This window comes from Quercus suber, unplaced genomic scaffold (assembly GCF_002906115.3).
Source record: "Quercus suber isolate HL8 unplaced genomic scaffold, Cork oak 2.0 scaffold_485, whole genome shotgun sequence".
Lineage (NCBI taxonomy): Eukaryota > Viridiplantae > Streptophyta > Magnoliopsida > Fagales > Fagaceae > Quercus > Quercus suber.
This window is the reverse complement of record NW_027069935.1, coordinates 95,824-107,236: the sequence shown is the minus strand read 5'-3', so window position 1 is coordinate 107,236 and position 11,413 is coordinate 95,824. Positions and strand designations below refer to the sequence as shown.

At 33.9% G+C, this 11,413-nt stretch overlaps 2 protein-coding genes across 5 annotated transcripts; both read left to right on the top strand.

Moving 5' to 3' along the window:
- The first annotated feature begins 370 nt into the window (after positions 1-370).
- LOC111986825 (sorbitol dehydrogenase) lies at positions 371-3,116 on the top strand. Its single transcript, XM_024018509.2, has 4 exons — positions 371-692; positions 1,111-1,401; positions 2,073-2,260; positions 2,716-3,116. The coding sequence occupies exons 1-4, from the start codon at positions 423-425 to the stop codon at positions 2,801-2,803; spliced, it is 837 nt and encodes a 278-aa protein (XP_023874277.2). The 5' UTR covers positions 371-422; the 3' UTR covers positions 2,804-3,116.
- A 3,386-nt stretch (positions 3,117-6,502) lies between these two features.
- On the top strand, positions 6,503-10,171 carry LOC111986826 (gluconokinase). 4 transcript variants are annotated; one of them, XM_065763000.1, is made up of 6 exons: positions 6,503-6,977; positions 7,291-7,348; positions 8,552-8,688; positions 8,849-8,891; positions 9,348-9,427; positions 9,513-10,171. In XM_065763000.1, the coding sequence occupies exons 3-6, from the start codon at positions 8,670-8,672 to the stop codon at positions 9,947-9,949; spliced, it is 579 nt and encodes a 192-aa protein (XP_065619072.1). In that variant the 5' UTR covers positions 6,503-6,977; positions 7,291-7,348; positions 8,552-8,669; the 3' UTR covers positions 9,950-10,171. The 4 variants fall into 4 exon arrangements, with proteins under 4 accessions (XP_065619072.1, XP_065619071.1, XP_023874280.1 ...); XM_065762999.1 differs by lacking the exon at positions 7,291-7,348 and having other exon boundaries at positions 8,475-8,688; XM_024018511.2 differs by lacking the exon at positions 7,291-7,348 and having other exon boundaries at positions 6,504-6,977.
- The last annotated feature ends 1,242 nt before the right edge of the window (positions 10,172-11,413 follow it).

Sequence of the window (11,413 nt, the reverse complement as noted above, 5' to 3'; positions counted from 1 at the left end):
TACGTGCACACTTAATCTTACAATATGCTTGAGTGTCAACATATGATTGGATTACACTTGGTGAGAAAATGGACTTGGTGCGCCAGTCATAGGTTGACACATAAGTTTGTTGTGGATTTGAGTGTGGGTTTGGGTGTGCCACTAGAGTTTTCCTTAGTGAAAATAGTACAAAAGGACATCAATTAAGGTAGTGAAAAAAGTAGGACTTTGGATAGGGTAGAATGAGAAAAAAAATTATGTGAACAACCCTGATTAGTCTATCAACAATCCATAGTCAACTCCAAAGTTTTGGCACGACTGATAGGTTGTTATTTTTGCATTGCACATGACCATTTCTTCCATTTTCTTACCAACCAAATGCAATAATGTTAAGAAAAAATAGTTTGACTTGGAGAAGATATAACAAAAGGATTGAGTGTCTAATGCCCCATTTTGAATGTTCCATGTATTTTCAGACCTTGAGATGTGCAGATTTTGTAGTTAAAGAACCCATGGTAATTGGGCATGAATGTGCTGGGATCATAGAGGAAGTTGGGAGTGAGGTGAAGAAGCTGGTGCCTGGTGACCGCGTGGCATTGGAGCCAGGGAACAGTTGCTGGCGATGCAACCTTTGCAAGGAAGGTCGGTACAATCTGTGCCCGGAGATGAAGTTTTTAGGCGCTCCACCCGTCCATGGTTCTCTTGCAAATAAGGTCAAAATTTGCTGCATTTCAAAACAATGCATTGCTAAAATCTAAATATAGAAATATATTGGACTATTATTTTTAACATGCTCTTGCCCCAGCACAACACAAATTACATTTTAGTATTTTACGCCTATTATTATTCCATATCTGGTCATTTGTAAAAGCACACTCTTTACTTCAATTTTAAGTTACATAACCTTGTTTCCTTTCATGCATAGTTGATAAAACAGCTCAAATAGAAATTCATGATCATGGACCTTCATTTGTGATTTTACCTTCCACGCTTAATCATAATTCTCTATTCAAGATATATAAGTGGTGTATCACATGTTCCTAGTAGCAGGGGGCATGTGTAGTATTGAAGGTAATGAAATAAATTTATAGTGCGGCTACAGGCTTTGTCTGAGATGCGTTCTACTCACAGGTGGTTCATCCTGCTGACCTATGCTTTAAACTGCCAGACAATGTCAGCCTGGAGGAAGGGGCTATGTGTGAACCCTTAAGTGTTCGTATTCATGCTTGCCGACGAGCAAATATTGGTCCTGAAACAAATGTTTTGGTCATGGGAGCTGGACCCAAAGGGCTTGTTACAATGTTAGCAGCTCGTGCTTTTGGGGCACCCAGAATTGTTATCGTGGATGTGGATGATCACCGTTTATCTGTGGCAAAAGAGCTTGGTGCAGATGAGATTGTTAAAGTTTCACCAAATATACAGGTTTTCATTATTCTGTCTTATGCAATTTTCTACAAGTTAATTTTATGCAGTGTGCATCTTATCCATCTCCATCTCCCACTCCCAAGTTCCACCCCCTTTTAAAAGGAAAACAACATGACAATATCTTCATCTTGTAAAATTGCTCAATTTTCATTACTGTTTTCAAGTTTTATTGTGCAATATAGGAAAGGACCATATCCTGTCGATCTGATCTCCTTAGTCAATCTCAGTTCTTTGATTAAAGTTACAAATAAGTTTTTGACAATTATTTTCACTCCTTCTCAGCCTCTAACTCACACAAATAAAAATGTTGTTATTGCTTCTAACATGAAAAGAAGGATGGCTCTGTTAGTTAGATCAAACTTTCAATCAAGCTTTATGTTTTTTTTTTTCCTAATGATTTTAAAATTTTAACCTTTTTCTTTTATTCTCAAAATTGATCCTTATTCATATTCTTCTTTTGTTGAAAGAGGGATAAAAGAAATTAAAACAAATAATGTACAGCTTCTTCAGTTTTATACTAAATCCATCTTGTATCAGTTTTTATCTGCTCTTATAAAGCTTTGGTTCATTCTTCTTCCTTTAGTATGGATAATGTTTAGGATCCATGCCTCTTCTAGTGGTTGTTGCTAGAAGTCTCCGTTGCAATTTTTAACTTCACTATTTTACAGGATGTTGCTGAAGAAGTATCACAGATACATAAAGCTATGGAAGCTGGAGTCAATGTGAGTTTTGATTGTGCAGGCTTCAACAAAACCATGTCAACAGCACTGAGTGCCACTCATGCAGGTGGAAAAGTTTGCCTCGTGGGACTGGGTCATAGTGAGATGACTGTCCCACTCACTCTAGCTGCTGCGAGGTATTTGATTTAATCATGAACAACCATTTTTGTGTTGAGAATTATTCAGAGTTTACCAATAATTAAGGTCTTTTGAATAATTTGTGTGAAAATTGGAGCCTCATAGTACAAATTGGAAAGTTTGCAAGATATTTGAAATAGTGATGGAAAATTTGGTATTAGTTCTGGTTGGAGTATAAGAATTGGATGTAATGGAAAAGGGAAAGGGCAGATATTTGCATTTAAATTATTATTTGGAAGAATTGATTAGTCTGTCAATCATTTGAGTAGTAGTCACTCCTCGCTATAAATATGCATAATTTTTTAAACAGTGTTCAATAAGAATGTCAGCTAGGAGTTAGGATGTCTCGAGAATTTGGAGAAAGTTTTGAAAGTGAAATTTGTATCATATAATCGTATGAATTTGCAAAGCTGAGTTTACATTTTCACTCTTTGATTTTTTTGGTAACCAACAGCTATGGTTTTCTATTTCTTATGGGGAGGTTGATGTGGTTGGCATCGTCCGTTATAAGAACACATGACCGCTATGCCTTGAGTTTATAAGTAGTGGTAAGATCGACGTGAAGCCCCTTATAACCCACAGGTTTGGGTTCTCTCAGAAGGAAGTGGAAGAAGCCTTTGAAACTAGTGCTGGTGGTGGTAATGCAATTAAGGTCATGTTTAATCTATGAAGTCTGCCATCGCCTATGGGATTATGGGACCGGCTTTGCATGAACATAGAACTCAGTTTACTTGTTATAATTAAAAGAGGAAGAAAGAGAAAAATACTAGCTTATGAATATAAATAATTATCTCAGCTAGTGGCTTGTATAAAAAACTTGTTCTTACGGTAATAAAGTTCAGATATTAATACTAAGCTTATGAATAATTGTTTTTCTCTTGCTTTCAATTTTTTTTTTTTTTTTTAACAGAGGTATTTTAGCATTCATTTAGTATAAGATCGTTAAATTCTTCCATTTTAACCATTATGATTGTAAAGCTACACCTTGGGCTGATGAATAGGTTTCTTCAACAGATGAGGGCTGATAGAAAAGGGATATGTGAAATGTAAGGAAAAGAATGAAACTTGACAAAGCCTCATAATATATGGGATTGAAGAGAGATTTTTAATTTCTCGGGTCCACATGTGACATGTCCTCTTGTTTTCTTAGTGCTTTAAGAGAATGCAAAAAAAGTATCTCTCAGGTTGATCAGTCCCTGATAATATTGAATGATGAAACTGTGTTCCAAACCCTGTAGAAGTGGGAATTGTGTGCATTGTTTGCCAAGGATTAGGCCTGACTCAGGTATATCCAAGTTTGGTTGGTGCAAACAATTGCTTTGAGTTGGGTCCGTGAAAGCCAAGTAGGTGAGATCTGTGTCCCTAAAAATATGAACCTAAATTCTATTCCCTCTAGGCTCACGCACGTAAAGGGCCAAGGCCACAATTTGGTGTCTTAGTCGTAGGAAGGCTTTTTGCTGACCATAGAAACTAGGAAACCAAGTTCTGTCAGTTCCTCTTAAAATCTTTGAATACCATACAAGACATCCACACTTAGACATTAAGCTTTACAGACTAATGTGGCAGGAATGCAAGCAAAACAGTAATATTTTAAATCGCTGTTATTTTGAAAACAAAAGTTGACGAAACGCACATGACTACATGAGAACTATATCAAACAAGACACGGGTAAAGCAATTTTCTTACAAGTTTTCAATCTATAAAGCAATGATTTAGGATTTTGGCAATAGAAAATGCTTGGAGAAAAATAATAATGCAATATCAAGAGTCAGATCATATCATGTGGTGGTGAATTGCTGTTAACATCATCATCTTGTATGTTTTGGCCTAAGATAGCAATGTCATCATGGCACCACCTATTACAAGTTTACAACATCCTAAACGAAGAATCCTTCAAAAAATTCCAAGCAGTGACCAGAACCTCTCTGAATAATACTATACCTCCTTAAATTCTATGCATTTTGCCTGTATCCAAGCCAAATCCACAATGCACAACTCATGACACACTCAACATACTATGTTCTAAAGTCTTTAATAGTTGTATAAGAGATTTGGAGTTCAATTCCCGCCTACATCAAAAACTAATTAGTATCTTGGTTTGATGATAAAGAACTATCATCAGGAGCGGACGCCATAGGTTGAAACTCTCAAAAAATATTATTGAATTTTTACATTAGAGATATCCAAACCTTAAAGGTTGTTTGGATGTCTGATATCCAAATTGATATATAGAACAAACGATTTCTACATAACATTTATAAGATTGTATTTTTTTTTTCCTTAAAGATGGATATCTGATATCTAAACTCATATTTGAACTGAAATAGTATTTTAAAGACACAATTTTAGTATAAAGTAAATATGATATGTATTTTTTCCTTAGAGATATCCAAACCTTAAAGGTTTAGATGTCTAATATCCAAACTAATGAGTAGAACCGAAATAGTGTTTCTAAAACACAATTTTTGTATAACATGAATATTATTCGAAAATGCCATTCCTATATTAAATATATCCAAACCTATAAAGGTTTGAATGTCAAATATCCAAAATGCTATGTAGAACTGATTTAATGTTTCAAAGACACAATTTTTGTATAACATAAATAGTATTAAATTTTTTCCTCAAAGATATCCAAACCTTAAAAGTTTGGATGTCTGTATCCTAACTAATAGGGGCGGAACTAGAATTTTATGAATAGTGGGCAAAATAATAACAAATATAAAATTGAACCAATTTAATAGTGTCATACAAGAAAAATGAAGAGTTTGGGGAGCTAACCATATTTCTTTTAAAATTTTTAGGTAAATTTAAGGGCTAAAAATCTAATATTTGAAAAGTTTGAGGTGGCCAACCATATATTTTTTGAAAAATTTAGGAAAATTTAGTGGTATTTTATAAAATTGGAAAAGTTTGGAGAGGCCATGCCCCCCCCCCCCCCTTCTTAATGGTTCTGCCTCTGCTAATAAAATTGGAAAAGTTTGGAGAGGCCATGCCCCCCCCCCCCCCTTCTTAATGGTTCTGCCTCTGCTAACTGATATGTAAAACTGAAAACATGATTTTTGTATAACATGAATTTGATAAATTTTTGCCTTAGTGTGCGTTTGACTCCAAATTAAAAAGCCAACTTATTTTACTATTTAGTTTATTTTTGCTACTATTTATAGGCTCCACTGCATTTTTTGGTACTAGTCATAGGTCTCACTGTACTATTTTAGCTAACTTTTACCTTTATCTGCGGTACTTTCAACAAAATAAATAGATTCCAAACAGACCCTTAGAGATATTTAAACCTTAAAGACTTGATGAAAATTTGGTATTGTGTAAGAATTTCGGCCAAACATGGAGGGTACATGCCAATTTATTATAAGCAATAAATTTTCTTGAAGGAACTCAACCGCTATAACAATTCCAAATAACCTAACTCTCCAACATCAAAGTATGGACCAAACGGTCCAAACCTAAGTGTCTTCCAAAGAGGAAAAATGAAATTTGTCCGCTGGAACAAGTGAATGTGATTTAGTAACCCGCAAGTGAGATTATGGAATGCCACAAATCAAATGTCACCTCTTTTTTCATTATTTTTTATTATATGTGTGTATATATATATATATAATTTTATGGTTTAGAGAAACAAATCAAATGTGACTTTTTTAGCTAACAAGTGACACAAAATTATTGGTCACTTTAAAAGAGAGAGAAGGGTATAAACTAAGTGATACTTTACACCGCTTCACAATAAATCTTAAGTAGTAAGTTGCTATTGGTTTTAATTTGAATTTACTATTACCATTAGAATTACTTTCTTTTTGCTAACTTTGTTATGAAAATTTTATAGATATAATATTTTTTATATTATAAAGGGAAATCTTATAATACACTCTTTATTGCACATTCGGTAATTGGTATAAACTTCTTATAAACTTCTTTTGACAACTCGTGTATGGTGACAACGAATAACGTGGGAGAAATATGAGGAATGATATGTTCATAATATTTTTACAACAAATTTTAAGTGGCTGATTGTTATTGTTAGGTTAAAAAAGTAATCTCAGTGTTAAATTTAAATTTAAACAAATAATAACTAACTATCTATAATTTATTATAAAAATATTGTGTACGTATCACCTCGGAAAATAATCATTAAGCAACTATGAAAACAGTTCATCAAAAAAAAAGAAAAAAAAAAAGCAACTATGAAAACTATCAAGGGGCCGCCATGCCCGTGCATATTTTTGTATTATGCGTGAGTTTGGTTCAACTTTTTTTAAACTGTGCTTTTTAAGACGTTGATTGGCATTTCAAAACGCAAGATTGTTGAACCAAACGCAAGAAACTTCGTTCCATGCCGTGTCAGACCATCCTTCCATAATTTTTGGTCAACAACGTTGGGCAAAAGTTAAAATGCGGTTTCAGGCTAATAAGATTGTTTAATTCAATTATTCAACTACCACTGCTTCCATCAGTAATCTTTCAATCCTTCTTTCTCATAAAAAGTAATCTTTCAATCCTTGGAAATTTCTCTCTCTCTCTCTCTCTCTCTCTCTCTCTCTCTCTCTCTCCATTTCCTTCATAATCAAAGGTTTCTTTCTTTTTAGTTGATCACACAAATTTGCTCTCCTTCTTCTTTAAATTTCCCACCGATCTGGGTATTTGCTCATTCGTTTTAATTGTTTCAATTGGAGGGGCAATCTTTGTTTAAATTGTTCAGCTCAGGTATGCATAATTAACTCAATTTTTATTTTTTATTTTATTATTGGTTATTCCATTTAGTACTTTTTATGTAACATTATTATTAGGCACGAAAGGACAACTTATTATGGTATGTCATGAAATATGTTTCATTGTATAGTGTTTAATCCATTGCATGTCTGAAGGATCAATTGGGTTCTGCTAATTCAATCTTTGCAATAGTCTTTGACTTTTTTTTTCTTCAATTTTATGATTTTTTTGGGTGGTTTCTATTCTAAGTTATAAATTTGGTTGGTTGGTGATGCTCCTTTGATATGTGAGGAATTGCATTTTACAGGTTCTGGGATTGTATACTTGTATTGTTGACTTGGTGGTTTAATAATCTGATATAGCAGGTGCTGGTAATACCGCTTTGGAAAGTTCTTGTTTGAAATTTTAAAAATCTGAAGTCTAAATGAATGTCTGAAATGTCTTGAATGTTGGTTTATCAGATGGTTGTGTTTATGAATAAGCAAATGTGAAAAATGAGAAAAGTCAGTGTCCATGTTCTTCTCTAAATAATTTTATGAAGAGGGCTGTCAATGGTTTAAATCAGGATCCAAATGCAATTGAATATGTCCTAATTACTTTGAAGTAGCCAGTGCTTGATTATGAACTAGTAAACTTGTGTTACATTGGATTGCACTTGAATCTGGGGGGTTCTGATTGATTTTATTAATATTACCTATATTTTTTATGGTTGAAGAATTGTGCATATCTTATCTATATATGTGAATGAGGACAACAAAGCTATTTATAATATATGATACTTATTTCTTAAGGTTAAAGCCAAAATCGTAAACTCTAAACTCAGATTCACCCTTATTGTATTTGTATACATTGATATATAATCAGACTCGAACTACTTATTTCTTTTGGTGCCCTGAATTAGTAATTTAGATTCTAGAATACAATTGCTTTGTCTGATGGCTATCTGACCCATCTGCAGCATTTGAAAAAATCACATTTCATATTGCAAATTTTAGCTCTGAAATTTCAGATAACGTCTTTGCCTTTTCTTTTCTGGGGCTTAATAACAGAGATTTTCTCCCTGATAATGGAAACATCATTACTATTGGTGCATAAATTAGTTATTGCCACCAAACTTATGGCAGTTGGCCTAATTTTATCCTATCAATGATGTAGATTGAGTTTGGCTGCTACTGGGAATGGGCATTTTAGCAATAATAGTAACATCAACACTTAATAGCTATTTGATTATGAAAAAAAAAAAAAAATCTTGGCTTAAGCTAACATACTGATCCTGTGCTGGCAGAATTGCAGACAGTACATAGTTTGTTCTCTGAACCATAGTGAGTCACTAAGCAGTTGCAGCATTCTTAATAGCTCTAATTTTTGTTGAGTTTGAATGTACATAGATAGTGACTTGATTGATTTGTATGGTAATACTTGGTACTATCCTATTTAATTTGTTGCCTTATTTTATTTTTACAGTAAAATGTCTTTGTTTTTTGTGTATAGGATAAAAGCGTGAGCTGTCTTGTAGAATAAATGATTCTGAAGTTGAATTTTATATAATTCCTCTCATTGCAATACAGTGCAGGGGCATCCGTCATGCCTTATTTAGTGGAAGGATCAGTCTGACTTCTCACTTTTAAAGGCGTAAAATTTTTTAGCAGCTAAGGCTTCATAGATAATCTGCTTCTTGGTCTAAATATGGATTCCAGTCTCAAAGGTAATTTTACTCAACATTCTTTTTCCTAAGCGGTTGCTGCTTAATGTGAACACTATTTTTATCTCCAAACTAAACATCGTTCCTTTTTCTTTCTTTGATATGTTGCTTTGTAGATTTTATCTATTGATTTTTTAATCGTTTTTTCTATTTATTTCTATAGGAATAGCTGTTGTGATTATGGGTGTCAGTGGTGCTGGAAAATCGTAAGTCTTAACCCTCATCTGGCACCTATATATTTCACAATAAAATCCTTTGTACATCATCATTGCTTTTATTTTAATTGAAGACTAGATCTAGATATCCCAGGAAATTCTATAAGGTTTGTGCTTGTAAAATCATCTTAAGAAGCACAGCAAACTTACAAATTTCAAGGATCTAATTGCCCTGTTAAATCACTTTTATCACATGCATTTTAGTTTTCAAGTAACATTACTTAATAAATTCAGGTCATTAATTTTCTTGATGGTTGAATAGAGATTTTTGAAGAATTCATTTTGATTCCATTAATTCAGTTGCACACAAATGTACTGGTGTATCCCCTAATTTCTACTTCACGCCAGTTTTCCTTTCCTATGCTCTTTACATTTCTCTTTGATATTCCTAATATTCGTATCGTAGTTTTTCTTTGTATTCATTTATTTGAATGTGTTGTTCAACAGAACCATAGGTGAGATGCTGGCAAAAGTTATTAATTGCAGCTTTCTTGATGCCGATGATTATCATCCACTTTCAAATAAAGGTATTTATATAAACTTATTTTCTATTGGATAAAAACTATAATCTGTTTTATACTTTTCAGCATGTTCACTTGTTCAACTTAACAGAAAAGATGCACAAAGGGATCCCTCTTTCAGATGAAGATCGGATTCCATGGCTTGAAACACTACGTGATGCCTTACAAGAGGGCTTAGCTGATGGAAAAATTGTGATTCTTGGGTGTTCTGCTCTCCAGAAGCAATACAGAAATATTCTCAGATCTGCAGACCCAAATTATGAACCAGGATGCTGTGCCGGTGAAGTAAAGTTTGTTTTATTGGATGCTAAGGCAGAGGTGCTTGCTGCTCGTTTAGAGAACAGAGTTGCAGAAGGAAAGCATTTCATGCCGGCTAAGCTTTTGCAATCTCAGTTAGACTTGCTTCAGATTGATGAATCTGAAGGAATATTTAAAGTAGATGCTACTCTAAATCCACAGACCATTGTAAGTACCATATACACCTGGATTTTTTCGTCAAAAGTAGGTCAGGACAGTAAGAATTTGTAACCATTTTATTCAGTAATTAAATTGGTGCTTCAGCTATGTTTAGCTCAGAAAGTAATTCTGGGAATTTATTAAACTCTCACCATTTTATTCCGAACAAAAGATGATAATATTCCCTGTCAAGTTTGGTATGAAAGAAACTGATGTAGGACTAAGCCTGAACTCCTAATACATTAGGAGAAATTCTTAAAAAATCATATTTAAAAAAATTTACTATTTTCTTTACTCTCCTTTGAATTTTATAATTGTCAGTCTCTCTCTCATAATATGGATGTGACAGTTGCAATCTCAGAATGTTAGCTGTGTGAAATGACAAGATAGTTTTGTGGGAAAATCTTATTCAAGAAGAGTGAAGGGAAATATAAACAGAGGTAGGTTAGTTTTCATGTTATTGTTTGACCCAAGGAAAATAGGCTAAACTTTCCCTTGGTGAAATGTATTTGTTGCAAGAAGACAATTAATTGTCTTCTAGTTTCCTTCTAGTTTCTTTATCCCATCAATCAAATGGAGTTTTGAAATCAAGTTAGGTGTCCATATATATGTAATTGGTGGATAAATTGGCTAATCATAGACTAACCATTAGATTACTTTACTTACGCTACAAGTAAGATTAAAATTACATTACTTGTACAGTGTACTACAAGTCCTAGTAGCTAGTACATTGAATCTAAACTATTGATAAAGAGCTCAGAACTAGATATCTCTAGCGTCGTCCCTCAAAATCAAGTTGGAAGTTTGAAGACGCCTTGAGTTTGGAATGTGAAATTGTGAAGGAATCTGTGACCATGAAAGATTTGATAGAATGAAGAATGAATTGGGCATGATGTAATGTGGAAAGTGCAAGACAATTACTTTGACAGCAAACAATGACAATCAGCAATGGATGAAGGCTGAAAGACAGCTACTGTGGTGGAGGAAGGTTGCACTTGTGACCAGAGGACAGCTACTGTGGCTGAATGGCTGCACCGTTGGCCTAGGCAACATTGACAAAGGAACAATTGCTTGATGATGGCATATGTGAGACACACACTAGGGTTAGTAGTGGTTAGCGATGTATAGTGGTTAAAGAACAACAAAACCAACAACTAAAGGAAAGCTGCACGGTTTGACAGAAGAGAGCAGCTAAGGATATTGTCGTGGAAGATGGAAGACATTGACTAGAGACAATGTCATGGAGAGGAACATAAACGAGTTGGCTACCTTTGGAGAACCAGATAGGGGGTTTTGGCTTTGATTTTATGTTAGAATTGATAAGATGTAACTTTAATACCATATTGAATTTATGTTGGGATTAAGAGTATGAGAGAGGAGGGAAAAAAGTGAAAGAGAAAGTAAATAAAGTTAACAGGGACAGCCTATGTCCGTAACAAAAGCTCTTGATATTTAGCAAGTTTGGGAGTAACAGAGAGTAACTCAATTCAAATCATAGACTAATTTTGGGATTACTTTTATTTATATTACTAGTAA

Coding starts and splice junctions, on each gene's coding strand:
- LOC111986825 (XM_024018509.2), top strand. CDS start 423: ATGCCCCATTTTGAATGTTCCATGTATTTTCAGACCTTGAGATGTGCA. Junction 693..1,110: donor ATGGTTCTCTTGCAAATAAG/GTCAAAATTTGC, acceptor TTCTACTCACAG/GTGGTTCATCCTGCTGACCT. Junction 1,402..2,072: donor AAGTTTCACCAAATATACAG/GTTTTCATTATT, acceptor ACTATTTTACAG/GATGTTGCTGAAGAAGTATC.
- LOC111986826 (XM_065762999.1), top strand. Junction 8,892..9,347: donor GTCAGTGGTGCTGGAAAATC/GTAAGTCTTAAC, acceptor GTTGTTCAACAG/AACCATAGGTGAGATGCTGG. Junction 9,428..9,512: donor TCATCCACTTTCAAATAAAG/GTATTTATATAA, acceptor TCAACTTAACAG/AAAAGATGCACAAAGGGATC.